Raw genomic sequence first — 17,535 nt, 5'->3', positions numbered from 1 at the left:
CATATATATATATATATATATATATATATATATATATGCAGATGTTTCTGCTAGAATTATATCTTGTATTACTGTAGTAATTATGTTGAAAGTAGTGCAGAGGAGCTTTAATCTTCTACATCCTGAAGCTTAGCTGTTTTCTTTTTTGTTTATCTCTAGGGATCACTATGGAGACTATGTAAAGATAACCAAATAAAGAGACTGAGCAGAATGCACTGCAAGGAAACTTAAAAAGAGCCTTAGCTATACAGCACATATTCACCACAACAATACTGGATGTTGTGGTGAAAGTCAGAGGTGAAGAATGACTAAAAGTGTTTAATGATCAGTAAAGTGTCAGTCAGATACTCCTGATCAAATGCATTTGACTAAATGATGGTCAGCAGGTGTGGCCACCTCTTTAAATAGAGTTGTTTCAACGACTGGCTGGTCCTGAACTTGCATGCGTGTTAACACCATGTCAAGAAGGCAAGACATCACCAATAACCTTATAGAATTACAGTCATTGTTTCTGCCTTTCAGTCTGGGAAAGGTTATAAGGCTATTTTCAAACAATTTCAAGTCCATCATTCTACAGTGAGTGGAAAACATTCAAAACAATTTTCAGTCTTTTCAGGTTGTTCGTCCCAGCAGATTCTCCCCGAAGTGTGGAGGTGCAACATGAGGAGATATGGGGAAGACTGCAGTCCTCAGTAGGTATGGTATGTTAAAGCTCAGGGCAAAACAATTTTTAAAAAAAGGACTAATCCATTTCAGCTTGAGTGAAAGCTGAAATAGTTTAGTAGATTTTTGACAAGTCATAATTCAATTTTAAATATCTTGAATTGCAGTCACGGATGTGCGACCCTTCAACTAGCAAATCTCGTCATGTCATTTGAGACATCTAGAAAGCCATTTTGATCCTTCAAAATGTAAGATATCTGGATTTATTATTCTGTCTACCCAGAAATGTAGATGCAGACATCTTAAATTATTAATTCGTCAAAATGTAGTTGTGTTTAAAACTCATTTTTAGATATGAGGGATGTAATTACAAATATTCAGACAAAATCAATTTTATGTTAAAACAACTTGCCAAATAATACTTGTCAAAAACTAGGTTGCAAAGGTTACAAGATGATGGCAAAAAAAAAAGCAAAAAAAAAAAAGCAAATTGACCCATAACATAATTACTTACATTTTGAAAAAGGTGCATGCATGTTAGTTTTATTGTGAATCCTGCAGTTCATCGGCATAAATATATTTAGTTTTAACATGTTACATGAACTTAAAACTCTTCTTGCGTGACACACATTTCAACACAGGAACCCCCTCAAGTATCAACAACCCTGCTATTTCTTTCATGTTGGCGCCTTGCCTGCTTTGAGATCCTCTGAATTGGTGAGGCCAGCTGTCTGATAGTTACATCTGAAACTGTGGGTAATGCAGAAGAACAGAGATTCAAAACAGCAGCAAAATGGCTAAAAAAAAAAAAAATCAGTCAAACTCCAGAGCTAAAGCTGAGTTAATCTTGTGCTGGGAGTCAAATTCATGCAAAATCTTAGGATTTTGCATGAATCTTAAAACTGTGTTCACTGTGTTTAAAACACAGTGAACAAAAATACCTTCAAAAGAAAATGAGAGAGACTGTAATTCACCAAAAGATTACTTCAAGTTACTTCTGTTAAAAGCAGTTCTAGAGAACCTGAGTGGAAACCTTCTTTTTCCCTTCACTGGACAAATTGGTGGGTCAAAAGCACTTTTTATAGCAGCAAAAGAGGTGAAAATGTTCTGCAAGGCTCCCCACGGAGGTCTTATGCACCTTTCCTAGTGCAGCCAGTTGAAATAGTTAAGGCTGTTAAAGCTGCGAGTACAGGTCTTGCAGCAGGGATAGACAGTTTATTAAAATATAGTAACATGAAATACATATCAGTAATTTCTGAAATCTTTACAGTTAAGCATAGATGAGCCGTCAGTCTCGGCAACAGTCAGAGCTCTTTAGGACTTCGGATGAAACACCAGGCTGAAATATCTCAGCCTGTTAACTCTGCCTAATATCACATTAAAATTTATGGGACCTCTTGAATATTTCTTCAGGTCCTTTTATAACCCGCTGCAGTTTTTATATAACACCCAAAGAGGTTCAACTGTCCAATATGTCATAGTCTAAAAGTGGTCACTGAATTTACTTCAGCTAGTAGAAAACTTGGTGTTCAACCCTGTCTACTCTGATTTACTGAAATGATATTCAAAAGAATAATTTCCTTTGGAGGTCACCTAATTAGTAAATATAGAGCCTCTGTGTTAGTATTAGTTCAACCATTTTGTTAAGGCATTGGATGTTTGTCATGAAGACCAAGGATACCAGAGATCCACAGCTCTAGGGGGAGAGTCTGTTGACAGGACAAATGTTGCATTGATAGAAGCTGCAGGAGACACAAAAAGTGCAAGGAAAATAATGTTTTTATGGCCCTAATTAAGACTGACTGTAGACCCTCAGAGTCAGTTCATTTAAATATTGTGCAACTGCAATACAGCTCTGTTTTGTGTTAATATGTATCTGAAAAGCATGCAAATGCTTCATAAATTCAGGAAGAATAAGTAAATGTCAGTAATTAATGTCTGCTAGCACAAAAATTCAATATCAATAATAAAAAAAAACATATCAGCTACTCTGGCAAGGAGTCATAACACATTTCACCTCAAACTATTGCACTTAATTTTCAAGAGGCAGCCACTGTGTCAACTTTCTTTCAGCAGAGTGTCAGGTATCCAGCCCTCCAAATACCAGCTTGGCCCCACTATTCAGTAACCGCAGCGCTATAACATACAAAGGGTAATGAAATACATCCCATCCGTCTTCCATAAAACTTCACATCGAGCTCGGTCAGCTCCTCGTACACCCCCTCAGGCTAGGAACCAAACCGGAGCAGAAGCGAGAAGTGATTTATGAAATCACATGCTCCACATCTGAGAGGGCAAAAAAAAAAAAAAAAAGAAAAAAAAAAGAGAAAAGCTCGTTTAAAGAAAAGATCAAGCGTGTCAGGGAANGAGAAGTGATTTATGAAATCACATGCTCCACATCACATCTGAAAAAAAAAAAAAAAAAAAAAAAAGTCTTTTAGCAAAGCTCGTTTAAAGAAAAGATCAAGCGTGTCAGGGAAACTTGAAATTTGCCGTCTAAAATCATTCTGGGACAGAAAATTATGTTACATCCTGGCAGTGGGCTAAAATAATTACATCAGTGAGGAACGCATTCCAACATTGGATTAAAGAGGCTGTGGAGGATAGGAAATAGACCCAACAGGCATCGAGACAAGATGAAAGGGGAAGACTGCTTATACACGCAAAACAACATTATGTGTCACATTTCTGATTCTTCAGGCTAAATGGGCCAAGCAAGTAGCCTGGATATAGTCCGAATCAGAGGCATCCCCACCACCGTATTGTAAATAATCAAATTAGAATAATTTCAAAACTATATGCAAATCAGCCGATTTATTTGGCGAAGGCACATGAAAGGACAGTGGGTGTTATTGTTTCACAACGGTCGACGTAAAGGTGTCATCAAAAGATACCTTGGCTTAATTGATTGATCTGTGAAAGGGGACTTTTTGGAATAAATCTGAGTCATGAGACCACGACTCAGAGGCATATCGGATATTTTAGGGCCCACAAAACCTTAAAAATACACAATATCTGAAATATAAGTAAAAAATCTTTTGTTAAAGTGAATGCCTATTTTGTTTTCGCTACGGGACAAACCCTGAAGGTCTTTAGCTGTAGGACAAGCCTGAACCCAGACAGATGTTGTTGAAAAACAAGGATAATTGGAGGTGAAAGAGGAAAAGGAATGTGTGTAAAGTCCAAATCCTAGGAATGAGAAGCTTTAATACCAATGTGTTGGTCTAGTGTAGAAGTAGTTTAGGTGTAGTCTTTATTCCAAATGTAATGGTTTCCTTATTCCCTTTAGCTGTACTTAGGGGGGGAAGAAGAAAAAAACTTTTAAGTCATACACTCGATTTTAAGGCAAGAAGCACTTCAGTGGCACTTCCATGGATGATGTGATGGGCTATGTAAGGCCATAAATCTTGAAGCCTGTCACAAACAGAAACACCTTTCAAACAGGACTATGTCAAATGTGTGTTTATTGGCAAAGTGGAAAAAGAATATTTTTTCCTGCAAAGGGCTCTTATAAAGGAAACATGTGAAGGCAAATGGGAGGAGGATGGTGAAGTTCTCCTCCAAAAGTAATATCATTCTTTGGCAACTTTCAACTTTGTGATGGCTGCCTTGTCCCTGCTGCTTTTCTTTCATTTTTTCATATTTTTCAGTTTCTGACGTGACAATGGAGATAACTAAAGGATGGTTTGTGAAAATGTTGATGTATTTATGTATTTTGACGTTTACTTGTTTTGTTTAGACCAGTTGTGCTATCGACTGTGTTGTCTGTTTTAAATTTCATAACAAGAGTAACAAAATGGGACCATAATACTGCTTGATGAATGAAACCAGGGTTATTTTTATTGAACAGTGCTCTAGAGGAAACCATTGTCGTATGCTTTGTGGGTTTAGGCAATAAAATAGAGCCCATAAGGTAAACAACAATAAAACATAGTTGAGATTCCCTCATATTAATATGGGGCTCTGCTGCCTTTTCTGCTGAAAGTAATAATAAAATTACAAAGATTATAAGATCGGGTTTGAAACTTTCCTATTTCGTCAAGTCTCAGAAAGCTCTTGTGTCGGTCTAGAGATTTCAGGGAAATTGTTCAACACTGGACAGAAACAGATTGAGAACCTAGAGTACCATATTTAAATCCTGTCAAATTGATTTTAGCATTCCTTTCATATTTTTGCCTCCAAGTATCCAGTTGTTATTGTGTCGACGATGGTCTTCATCAACAATCCTACAGAACCTGCAGAGGTTCTTCTAAAGATTGCTTTTTTTCTGCACTTGACTACGTCAATTGCAACAAAGTTTGCACCCATATCAGAAACATGCACAAATGGAAGACAAAAGAAGTCATTTCAGACCACAAGTGTTATTATATTTGTGTATTATTTGCAAATAAGGGGGAATAAACTATATGTTTTCTTTTCAGGTTTATTTCTGGGGGCAGACTAGACCTGGTGCTTTTTTTGTTTGTCTGTGTTTTTATTCTATTCTTCCCCAAACGTTCAAAGCAGATGGTTATTTATACTGAGACTGGCTCTTCTGTAAGTGTCTTCCTGTTAAACAGAAGTTGTTTCTCTATGTTGCCACATGTTTGCTCAGCATAAGGGATTGCTGCAAAGTCAAAATTCAGTGCAAATGACTGGCTTGTTTAGATAGATAATTTTTTTACTAATTGACATTGTGTGATTAAATTTGATCCTTGTGGATGTAGAGAAGGAGTAAGAAAGTTTTCACCAGTGGCATCAGACTCTGGGTTTTGATCATTTCTCCTAATATAATTTCAGAAATCTGTTTTTTTCCCCCTTTTACTTACAGTTATTTATTTTAACCTCCGTATTTCGCTATTTCTGCAAAGCACATATTTCCTAAAAAAGAGACAACTCCAATGTTTGAAAATGTATTTGTATTGAACAAAAAAAGAGAGAGGAATATAACAACATGTAGGATTGTGGCTGGAAAGGCACTTTCAGCTGCTACTTTCTGTTAGTGGTAATCTATGTTGATCCAATACAAATTACATGTTGAATTACAACTGGATTAAATTACAAAGTGTAATCTGTATAGATGTGATTATAATTGGATATTGAGCCAGATACTGACATAATTATTGTGTATGTACTGCATGAAAACAGTGGATTTCACTGTCAAATATGACTTAAGTTGTGCTAAGAAGTAGAACCAGGCCAGGCCAAAACCTGAACAGAACCTGAAAGATTCCTCATTCATTGGCTTATCAACTGAATGCCAGGTTGTCAAACAAAAGCTTTTTTGGTGTCACATTGTTGGGACTAAAATACCAAACAGGTTTTTCAGAAGGCGTCATGTTAAGTATTTTGGATTTCCATCTTTTCTTTTTAAAGGCTGCTTAATAAATAGTTTAAAAAACAGGTGATTATTGACTGGATTGCTGGCGTTTTATGTTTGACTGATATATAGGTCAGAGTTTGTTCATGGCTATGCAAACAAATATTTTAGTAACTGAGTAATCTATTGATTATTCTTAAGATTAATCGAGTGATTGGATAAAAAATAAAAGATAAAATAAAATATTGGTAAATCTGGCATCACAGCAGTATTACTATCAGATATAAATATCAGTGCAGTTTTTCATATTTGAGCATCCCTAACAGTTACTTGTTTGTAGTTTAGAAAATTGACCTGTAACAATAATAGCTCACTTTCTAAGTTAATCTGAAGAAAAGTTATACAAAGATCTGAAATTATATTCAATTTAATAATAAAGAGGCAAGCTCACAAATATGCTCATACATTTTTTTTTTACTGTGCTAAGAATTATTATGAGGTAATATTAAACTACAAGTTAAAATGTTTGCAATGCCCCAAACCTTTTACTATGACTGAAATCAGTACTAACAAAAAATGCTGCATTTGTTTTTGGTTGTTTTTTTCCCCCACATTTAACAGCACATATAGTACACAGTGTACAAACTGTTCTATTTATTGCAAGTGGCCTTTTTAATAATGTGTGGGTTAAATATCAAACAATGTTTGAGTTTGTAGAGCTTTGACAGATGCAGTAATGTACAATGTTTTTTTTTTAAATATGTGTCACTTTTATCGCCATCACACTGGAAATCCCACAAAATATGATATTTCAATCAAATATGCCCTCGCACCCCCCTCCCCCATTATCGTCGAATTATATTTGTAAAACATATTCTTTGACACATTTACAAAAGATAAGACTAAAAACCAAACAGCCTACCTTAGCTTCATGATGCATTGTAATTAAACTGCAGATTAGCATAACTCCAACATATAAAAAAGTGAATTTGTTTTATTATTCCGTTCTTCCTAAAGAGCATCGTGGGTCGGCACAGCATGTGCATTGACGACTAGTTTTCAAACACGTTTCAGCATTCCCTGCATTTAGTCTCTACTACAACATGCAGACGTGGCAGGTCGTAGGTTGTGACCAAAGTGTAATGACGACAGAAAATGTGGCTAATTGGCGCATTCCTAATGTGCAGGACTTTTTTTAAGTAAAGATGAGTGACTCAGAACTCTGAGGCACTGCGGGGAAAAGTCTGTTCATCTGTTCAGGATCAATCATCCTGATATGCGCCTGCAGTGGCCTTTCGTATTCAAATGAGGAAGACAGTGCAGCTGTACTGTCTCGACAGAAATTATTCAGACTACTAAAGGAGGACGTTTCATTTTAAAATAGCAGCGTTGTCCTTCCCCTTTATGGTACTTTTACAATAAATTTTACAAAAAATAAATAAGGATTAACTTAAAACTTGTGAACACATCTGGCTCATGAGGTCAAATGTCCATTTATTTAGTTCTACCTATTTAGAATAGCTGTATGTTCATCTGTGGAAAAAAAACAAAACAAAAAAAAAAAAAAAAAACATTTTGGTTGATTTTCTTAATTTGGATGGCTGAGTTTAAAAATAAAAACATAACAGAACCTGTATGTATTGTAAAATTAATTATCAATAATACACTGAAAAGGCATGAAAATATGCTTGGACAAGTTTAAAAACTTAACTCCAACCCTTGTTGTGCTGCACGTTTCCCATGCATCTTCATTTATTTCCCCAGCTGCCACCCACAGAAACAAGTACCCACAAAGGGTTAACTGCCTCTTTAATATTTACACACCTCCATATTTAGCTATCACCGAGCAGATTATTGCATAAGACACTGTACCATCATTTATCATTCATCTTCTGTAACGACACCTAGCAAGCGGATTGTGCTGGGAAAGATTTACTGTTGTGTTAATTTTTAGCTACAGAGCATTCACTTCATCAGCTGTCAGAGGCGATATTAAAAACTGCTTCCCCTCCTTCCTGTCGAGCTGCCTGCCACGTGTTGCACGGGCCAACTCCGAGTCGTAAAGTGACGTGTAATTAAGCCGTGATACATCGGCCGACAGATGTGTCCATCAGTGGACGGGGTGGGAGCTGTAACCACCTAAAACAGTATCGATTTGGACCAGTCAAAGGAAGAGATTGTAGCGGCAGGCAGGACATGACAGTAACATGACATCCTGATTAATACATCCAAGCATCTCCACTGCCTCACAAAGACGCATTCAAACGCCCTGCTGGGTTTCGGTGTCACACCGTTTCACAAGAAATAACAGCAATTACCAAGTCGTTGCAAAGATCCAAGTCGTTTGTTTTTAATTATTCTGTGAACCTATGAGATGAAACTCTGTAAATCAACAGTGTAATGGTGACCAAACAGTGGCATTTTTGCCGTTTCTTAATATTACACCATTTTGGAAGAGCATGTCCATTCCAGCTGAGCACGACTTCATTGAAATAGCGTGGAAGTCTTCACAAAAGGCAACACTGGATTGAAATAGTTAGTTTATCATTATCTCAACTAAACCTGATAGCATTCTTTGTTAGAATATTGAACGATTTCTTGCTGGTCAAAATAAGCACATCGATTGGCTTCGCTAAAATAGCCATAAAATGAATCCCCAAAGAAGTTTACAATGTTGAGTCTCTGTGGACTTTGTGTGTTTCTAATGTCTTAGATTAAATACACTACAGAGATAAACACTAATAATCTTCAAAACACCAAAGCACATCTCAATCGATTAAAATTCACGTACACTTCACGGTTTGGACCAATTGTGTGAGTAAGTTTTAACGGATCATAAAATGTGTTGCTCCTTTTGAATCAGTTTGCAAACATCAAGAGGATTTTTTTTTTTTAGAAAAAAGAGTCTAATATCTCGTGAGATTCTTGCTGCACCTTTTTTTTTTTCCTGATTTGCAAAGATAAAAGGAAAATAAGGGAGAAAAATATAAAGCTTGAGTGTTGCACATGAATCAAAGCCAGCAAAACTAAAATAATCCAGCACACAGATTGTTTTAGTCACAGGGAAATTCACAGAAACAGCCATTGCACCAGGGGGAATTGATTAAGCAAGTGTTAAATCATTTATCCAACACCATCGTATCAGTATACTTAGATTCACATCTGAAGGCTCTCATGCAGAAAGAACATCTTTAATTGAGGGTAAACATCTTAATGATTCACCACACAGGATGTGGACTTTGGCACCGGTTCTGTTGATGCTCACAGGCCATCTTCAGCGACAGGATTTCTAAGCAGGAAGTTATACGAAGCCGATTTAAAAATCCGTTTGAACTTTAGTTGTCCATCCATGTATTAATATCCTACGCTGATAACTCTATGGCTCTACAGGACTACCGTTGAAATGAGCTAATCTGTTCAAAAACTTGTGGCGAACAAACAAATAAAAAAAAAAACTTGGCATTAGTTACAGTTGACGGTTTACAATCTGTACTGAGAAGTGAGGAGTTATTTTTGTTTTTATTCCAGTATGAAACCATTTTAAACACAATGTTTTGTTCCAGAGAGAACTTTTTTTTTATTGAAAACTTGGTGACCATAATAGAAACCAGTCAGAAGAAGTGGATATTCATGTATACATTTTTTTTTTCTTTACATACAAAGTTGCCAGGTGGGAACCTTTGTATTCTCTCGTTTCTGGTATGCCCATAAATCTGAAGCACAAGCGACGTCCACCAAACAGCAGCAGATGTCGCTCTTGGTTCACCGAAGGTCAACTTTTGCTTCAAATCTGACGGGAAGACTATTGTTGTGTGCAGGTTGTGAAGAAAGGAGTTGGCCTTTCACCAAAGATAAAATACCATCCCAATGCGAAAGACGCCGAGACGAGCACAGAAACCCCAAAGCTTTCTTTCTAAGGAAGAATTTTCAACTTACAGGAATGATCAGTGGTTCCTGAAACAGTTGAAAATTTAAAGATTGCACCAATCAGATGTTTTGAAGCCTCACAATAATTATTTGGAGAGCTACCAGCTTGTATAAGGTTCTGCTCCTGTCATGGGGCAAGTGCAGCCTCAGAAAGGTTTGGAAACTCTCAGATTATTCTGCCTCACAGCATACTTCATTTTGTTCTTCACATAAACCTTTTAGACTCTGCAGAGATCAACCAGTTTTTTTGACGTCTCAGCGTGAATGTCTTGATAATGACTGACATGATTATAAGGCATGCCATCTGCTGAACTATGCTGAGATTTCTGAAAACATTTGTCAAGGTCCCGCAAAGTCTTACCTAAATAAACATGATTTTCTGCTCCACTTTTTGATGTATTTTGTCTCGGGTATTTTTAGGACAATTTTAACAGAAATTCTCAAAGTTTTCCCACCACAGCCCTAAAAGTGTTTATGTACACAAGCCGCTTCGCTCTCTTCTGCCTCTTTTTCAACTGCAATATTTATGTAAACGATCTTCAGTCGCTAATCTTGGAGCTTTGATCTATAAGCTATATTTTTTTTTTTCAGTTTGTCCCACTATATTTTCCGTCTCCTATATCTGCAGATTGGCCAGAGCTTTGTCCACGTTCCTGCCCAAAACGCCAGACTCCGTCTCACCTTTTCAATCACTTCCCGTTTCAGCTTGACAGACCAATCGGACAGCAGCGTCACCAGGGCTGTACTGTCTAAAAGCAACGCGGACATTCGTCTTACACCTCTTCCTCTTTCCTCCTCTCAGTCCTGCTTTAACAGAAGGACTGGACGACTCGAGGTAAGCAGTAAGACATAATTTCAAATCTGTCCCCTCTGCCAGACAGTCTGTCTGCTTCTTTCCAGCACAGTCTGTGGCGCGATGATTCATGTACGTCCAAAGTAAGCCTAAAGCTCGTTTCTATGAATACAGAAACAGAATTGCCTTCGGTATTGAATGCCGTCTTCTGCCTTGACGTCCAGGGCTACAGCAACCCACTGGCATTTTATACCAAACAAGAGTTTGAAATGGAAGCTTAAAATGACATTAGAGAACCCTCTTGACTGGGCATTGTAGTCTGAATTGTCACCGCGGACATGCATAGCTGAAGAAGTGACGAGAAATTTGTCAAATGGAAAATGTTTCAATTTACTGTGGTGGGGGTCGAGGTTCCCTGCTGAATGTGTCAAAGTCTGAATAGAAATGGCAATGCAAAAAAATAAATAAATAAATAAATAAATAAATAAATAAATCTGTGAGTTTGTAGGTTTCTGTGAGTACAAGAACTTATTAGGATATTTTCCAATTGCTGCAGTAATCTGTTTCAACTTGATGTGGGAGTTCAAAAAATGACTTGCTAAGCATAATTACACAAAAAAGTAAAGTTGTTTAATTGTTAAACTGTTTTTAATCATGTTAACAGGTAGTTTATGATCGTGTGGATAAATCAAAACAGCATATCCACAAACATAACTCTGTGATTTAGCAGAAACAGGAGAGAAAGTCTAATCTTTCAAATATGATTAAGAAAAAAAACGTGTTTAGGTAGAAACTTAGCTAGAGCTTTCTATCTTCCAAACATGGCAACGTAGCAATCTTTTCAGAAATGATCAATCAAATGTTACTGATAACTTCATAGTGCTTCATTTAAAAAAATAACTCGCCTGTAAGAGTGTCTCGTAGACAGTGAAGCAAGGTTTTTACAGATCTGCAGCTTACTGATCCAGTGTTTCCATTTCAGCTATTCATCTATCAGTCAATCTATTGTCTGCACCTGCTTGAGGACAGCTGGTTCCTATCTGTCACACTAAGAGAGAAAGAGGTGGGCTATAGCGTCTGGACAGGTTGCCAGGCTACCAAAGGCCAGGTTATAACTACACTAAGAAAAAAATATATATTTTAACTTGGATTTTTCTTGGGGTTTTAAAAAGAACACCAACCACTTAAAGATCCTGAAGATTAGTATAACTAGGTTTCATCCACAATATCTGGAGTTTAGCATTTTTTGGGAAAGATTGTGTAACTGCTGTCAGTACTTCTAGGTACTTCAAGGCTTTTATTGTTGGCCCCAGGCATAGAGCGAAGGTGAGTGCTTCAAATATTTTGTGTGGCAGGATCTTGGTTAAAGGCAGACCGTAAAACACGATGGCATGTTTCTGTGTGCCATTCTGGACAGCATACAAAACAGAATGATGTCTGTTCTTATAGCAATGCAGCAACAATTTCGCTTAACAATCAAGTTAATTTAACTAACTATAAGTTACATTAGATTTACTTAACCGAAAGAAAGAAAGAAAAATAAAATGACCATTAAAAAGATTTATTCAGCGGAAGATTTTAAAATTATAAATGGTTCCACTTAAAAGCATCGTTTTTTTTGTTTTTTTTGTGAGTGAAAGGTGCACAAAATGTGAAAAGGAAGTTTGAAAACAATCACGGTATAAGTATATGATGGATCTGGGTCAAGTCACTCTTTATTCAAGTTTTACCCCCAACTCTCAGCCATGTGTTTCCACAGAGTCTAAATTATTTCATTTTGTACCTGTAAACAAACCATATCCAACCCCTTGAACTTTTTGATGAATTGTTGAGATGTACCTTCACAGAAAGCCAAAACTCTTTGGAGACCCATAACCACATTTTCTTTCAGAGACTGTGAGAAAACTACAGAAAATCACTTGAAGTCATCAGTTGATAAAGTGTATAGGAAACCTCCCATGAGATCCTAAACAAAATCTGGTACCAAAAAAAACCCAAAACCAGCAAAAGTACGGCACTGGGGGAGAAATCAGAAGAAACCAACACTATAAGTAAGAGCATGTTTTGATTGAAATCTAAAGCAGTTTTGAGGAGCCAATCATAAAACTTGGACAAACAAAACTGAAAAAAAAAAGAAAAAAAGTGCAGTGTTGTGTGATTGCATTGAACTTCGGGTGATTTTGTCTGCGTTGAACCGGACAGACACTCTTGTTGCACAGCTACAGGCTGTTTTATGACAGGCCGATTATACTCAGTCGCACGCTGACAACTGCAACCCCTCCCTGTGAATGTCTGTAGGCTCCCATTGCAGGCGCTGCCATTACAGGTCCTGCAGAAAGAGAATCGTGTTCCAGTAGTCAAAAGAGCCCATCTGTCATCTTCAGGTATTTCACATAACTGCACAAGCAATGAAATAGGTGGAAAAGAATAGAAAGATCCAAAAAAGTTGAGGAGATCCACATGAAACCACTTATTTAAAAAAATTCTATGTTAGGCATTTTGAAAGAGGTAACCTGTGAAAAAATAAAAAAAGCATAATAGCCTGACAAGTTAGAGTAATTTTGATCAGTTTGTGAGTTTTCCTAATTAAAATAAGTCCTTTGCTTTAAACAAATAATGTCCACAGAGGACTGAGTTCAAAACTAGTTTTACAAAACAAACAACCTATGAGTCATTCATGCTGCATCTACCAGCCTCCTAGTTTTTCTCTCTTAACTGCATTTTTTCCCCCCTCAAAACTGAGAAACTTTCCAGGTGGAATATGGTAAATGTGGTTGTTCATATTTAAAAATTTAAGTCCCAGAACCTTTTATATATGTATATATATATCCTCCCCCATATCCTCACCTTTAATCCTTTAAATATTCAAAGCCTCACTACTGACTGCTGCCACACACATGCGTTTTTCTGCAATTGGTTTCTGAGGATCAAGAGAAAATTTAATATTAGCTTAGAGATTATAAACTAGCGAGGAGAAATGGGCATATTGTGAAATGGCCCTTACCATCAGTCAAAGAGACACTTGCACTGTCATTAAAGGGGGAAAAACAGACAAATTCCAGCTCTGTCTTCGAGTATGTCTCATTAAAATCCTCTTATCCTACTGAATGGTTTCGGCGTTAGTGGAGCAGCAGCGTACATGATAATGACTTCTGTGACACTGCAGCCATGTTATATTGGCTGTTTGAAAGGTGATTTAAATAGTTTTAAGAATTAAACTTTTAATAGTTTCACACGAGGCCCACATGGATGAGGCAAAAACGAATAACTGGAACACAAAGTCATGGGCAAGACAATTAACCTTGGTGAACATTTTTAACTAAAAGGTAACATTTTTTTTAGTTGCTCTTAAAAATAAGCTTACTGTTGCCAGAAAACCTCCCTTATCACTTCACAAAAACACACTTAATCTTAGCATCATCTTCACCAGACTGTCATTCAACGACAGTCTTCAAAGGTTTCTTCAGAACCGCTGGGATACTGACTGCTATAGAGCCATCAGCATCTACAACAACTCAGAAAATTGTGTAATATCAACTACAACATTTCATTTCCGACTTGGACTAATAACTTTTGAGTTTAAGTTGAATTAAACCAAGAATATTTTGAAAAAACAGCATCTACTGGATGACTTGAGGTGATTCAGAAAATAAGTGAAAATCAGCATTCCTCTGCACCGTCAAATAGTTTTGAATTCTCCGACAAGTGGCATGTCAAGAAAACATTGTGATTTTTCAATTAGAAAAATGCCATTTTCAATCTTACAGTAAATGTACGTTGTGAAGAAACACACCTTCTAATTTTAGACAGATTATTATTATTTCCATTCTTTGTTGTTCTTCAGGGAAGTAAAAGAGCATTTCATATGCAACTCTATTCAGTTTGATGCCTGCGCCCTAACTGTTGTCTGCACATATATCAACAAAAAGTTGAGTGGAAGGGAAAAAAAAAAAAGTGTTGTAGCTGGAACAATAACGCTTATAAAAAACGTTATGGTCAGCAGGGTCTGAAGGAGCCCTTCATTGTTTTTGTTGTCGCCACTTTTGATTTCTGATTTTCAAAATGCCTAACATAGATTTTCAGGTGAAAACTAAGGTGACATTAAACGATCCAAGTACTTCCTCTTGAGCCAGCTCCCATTGTCCGACTACATAAACGAAATCTTTGAAGCTCTGTAAGTTATGTTGGGAGTTCCCCATCATCTGAGTCGACATGCAAGTAAAAGCTTCGGCTGCTGACGATGATCAGCCAATCACGGCCTTCTTGTGCTTGTTGGGTTGCAGTAGCGCTCGGTGTTGATGATTTATTTCAACGGAGTGTTTTTGAAAACATGTAAATTTGGCAACAAATTTGCCTCTTGTTTTATTAAACAACACCTACTGTATATTTACAAATATATTTCCACAGTACATGTAAAATAGTACATCTCTAAGAGATGAATGTCTTTGGGTGCATCTGTACACGTAGCCGTTCCCCACGACGACACAGCGAGGTTTCACATGAACGCACATTTACGACAGTTCTTCAAAAGAAAGGAAAAGTAGACATTGATGATTTCTCTACGAAGCCACCCATGTAATTACAGATCGTTTTTCTTTAACGGTGGCTGTGGTCGTACTTTAACGAGGTGAAACTTCAAAAGCGTTAAATTCAAAGATACAATCGTGCAATTCCCTGAGAGGTTGATAAAACTCTTTGCAGCAAGTCCAAGGACAGCGGCAAGTGAGTAAGTTGCTATATATGCAGCACAGCTCCTTCACCTCAAAGTTTCCTTGTTTAAGGGTTTCTTCTTCTTTTTGTTTACAAAAAAATAAAACTACAAAAGAACTCCCTATACCGGGCCATTCTTTGGTCATAAGCAGTCCCTGCACAATGCCACCTGTCCTTTCCGATAGTCCCTGCAGGGGCAAAGGCGTTGGTATTTGGGACTAGAGCCAGCGCAGCTGAACAACAGCGGATCGTGCTGCAGGCTGCATTCGGCGTGCTCTGCAGAGAAGGCGGGGAAGAGGTGGTTCATCTCGGATTCCACTCCTTCACACTGGAGATCCAACCTGGGCACAGAAGAAGTTAAAAAAATGAATGGAAATCCTTTAACATGTTTGACATTATCGCTGGCACAAACGCCTTAGGAGATGCATGATTATTTGACATGCATATTTATTATTTATGTTACTGTGCTGCCTTTAGACGCTCTTAGGGAGAAAGGAAAGTTATATCTTCACAGCTTGTCCTTGGATGTGTAAAAAGTAACTTAATTTAATGTTTTTTTCACTAACTATCCAAATGGAAAAGAAAAAAAAAAACTTACGCGCTAAATGCTTCTTTGATGTTGATGAAACGATGCAAAGCAGGTTCACAGATTAGTCCTTCACTCTGGCACGCTTCCACACACGACTGGCCTTGCACCGACGTCAAAAGTCGAAGTGCGGTAAGAGGAGGCCACGATGGGAAGGAGGTGGTGTTGGCGGCCCATGTTAGCACTCTGGAGTTCGGCAAAGGCAGAAAGGGACCTGACAGCGAAGCCCAAGATGCGTTTACTGGAGGAAATGGAACCTCAGGCGAGCAAAAGTCCTGCAAAGGTAAAGATAATTTAAAAAAAAATTACAAGCGAGACACTAAAGATTTGAGTGGCTCTCTGTCGAACACATTACATATTGTAGATTGTTCATATCACCAGGTATTTTCCATGTTTTGTCGCAGTGCAATGGCAAACTTTGAGATGTTTTCTTGAAATTTTATGAAATGAACCAACTGATCTGAAAGAATGGTTTTTCTAAAGAAACCAAAATACTGTCCTGTAAACTGACATTCAGGCCTATTTATTCTGATAACCACAAGTAAAATCGGTGACAACGAATTGCCCTTATCCCTCCTCAGTCAATAGTTAAAAAAAAAAAAAAATCTTTCCTTACGTTACTGAAGTACTTTGGGACATGTCTCTACAAACTTTGCACAGAGAGACGGTGAGAGTTTTGGCCGTTCTTGTTTGGAAAACAGCTCAAGCTCTTTTAGATTTGATGTAGAACTTGTCTGAACATCAGCCGTTTCCAGGCACATAGATAGTGCCATTTTATAGCACAAACAAGTAAACTATGGTTCCTGTATTCCTGGATCAGCTGTGGTATTAATTATGTTGGCCAATGCTCTTTCAGAAACCTCTAAAGTCTTCTGTGTTGGTCTGTGACATGAAATTTGTTGAAGTTTGTGGTTGCAACTTGATAAAAGATGGAAATATTCAAGCGGATGAAAAACCTTTGCAAGACACTGTCCTCCCCCAGGAGGCAGTGACGGATGGGTAAAACTGAGCTTCTTCTCATACAAGTTTTTTCATTCCAGCATGCACTAAAGTAATAAATGAATTCTGTATGATTTCCGAACAAATGTGTTTTTATTTGCAATTACAGTTTACGCACCGCTTTAAATGTAATCAAAGCAAAAAGTACCAATAGTGTCCGACACGTTCCCGTAAACCTCGGCCAATTTGCATGGATGCAAAAATGTCTCCGAAAAACAAATAAGATGTTGAGGCAGAACTCACGTTTGCAGCGAGTCACCAGATTACATTTCCCCCCTCCAGCTGGGCCTATTAATAAAACCAAGGTAATAACATTTCTCTGACATGTCCCTCTGGCCTCTGGACCCGTTTATTAAACAAGCTCCCCGTGCCCACAGGCAATAACCAAGCTTCCAATCTCCCAAACTCTGCTGCACCTTCTCCCCTAAAAACACAGGCGACATCTTTGATCCCTCTTCTCTCGCACACACATGAAAAAGTAAAAGGTTAGGAAAGGATACTGACCTCAAAATGCCATTTCTACATGTAAGATTATGTATGTGCTTTCAATTATCCCTT

The 17,535-nt window shown here is 37.5% G+C and overlaps 1 protein-coding gene and 1 long non-coding RNA gene across 5 annotated transcripts in view; one reads left to right on the top strand and one right to left on the bottom strand.

The window, feature by feature from the left end:
* Nucleotides 1-13,165, top strand: part of LOC107833220 (uncharacterized) — a 65,716-nt gene extending 52,551 nt beyond the window's left edge. The window contains exon 3 of the long non-coding RNA XR_001658936.1: nucleotides 10,518-13,165. This is a non-coding gene — a long non-coding RNA (uncharacterized LOC107833220). The remainder of the gene's footprint in view (nucleotides 1-10,517) is intronic.
* Nucleotides 13,166-13,503: 338 nt separating this feature from the next.
* mgat5b (alpha-1,6-mannosylglycoprotein 6-beta-N-acetylglucosaminyltransferase B) overlaps nucleotides 13,504-17,535 on the bottom strand; it is a 70,293-nt gene continuing 66,261 nt past the window's right edge. For all 4 annotated transcript variants that reach the window (XM_016661857.1, XM_007574184.2, XM_007574188.2 and 1 more), the window contains 2 exons: nucleotides 15,991-16,253; nucleotides 13,504-15,733 (listed from right to left, as the gene is read on the bottom strand). In XM_016661857.1, the coding sequence (XP_016517343.1) occupies nucleotides 15,535-15,733; nucleotides 15,991-16,253 (462 nt within the window). In that variant the 3' untranslated portion in view covers nucleotides 13,504-15,534. The remainder of the gene's footprint in view (nucleotides 15,734-15,990; nucleotides 16,254-17,535) is intronic.

This window comes from Poecilia formosa, unplaced genomic scaffold, assembly GCF_000485575.1.
Source record: "Poecilia formosa unplaced genomic scaffold, Poecilia_formosa-5.1.2 Scaffold346, whole genome shotgun sequence".
NCBI lineage: Eukaryota > Metazoa > Chordata > Actinopteri > Cyprinodontiformes > Poeciliidae > Poecilia > Poecilia formosa.
Note: the sequence above shows the minus strand (reverse complement) of the source record. Positions and strands in the feature narration are given on the sequence as shown.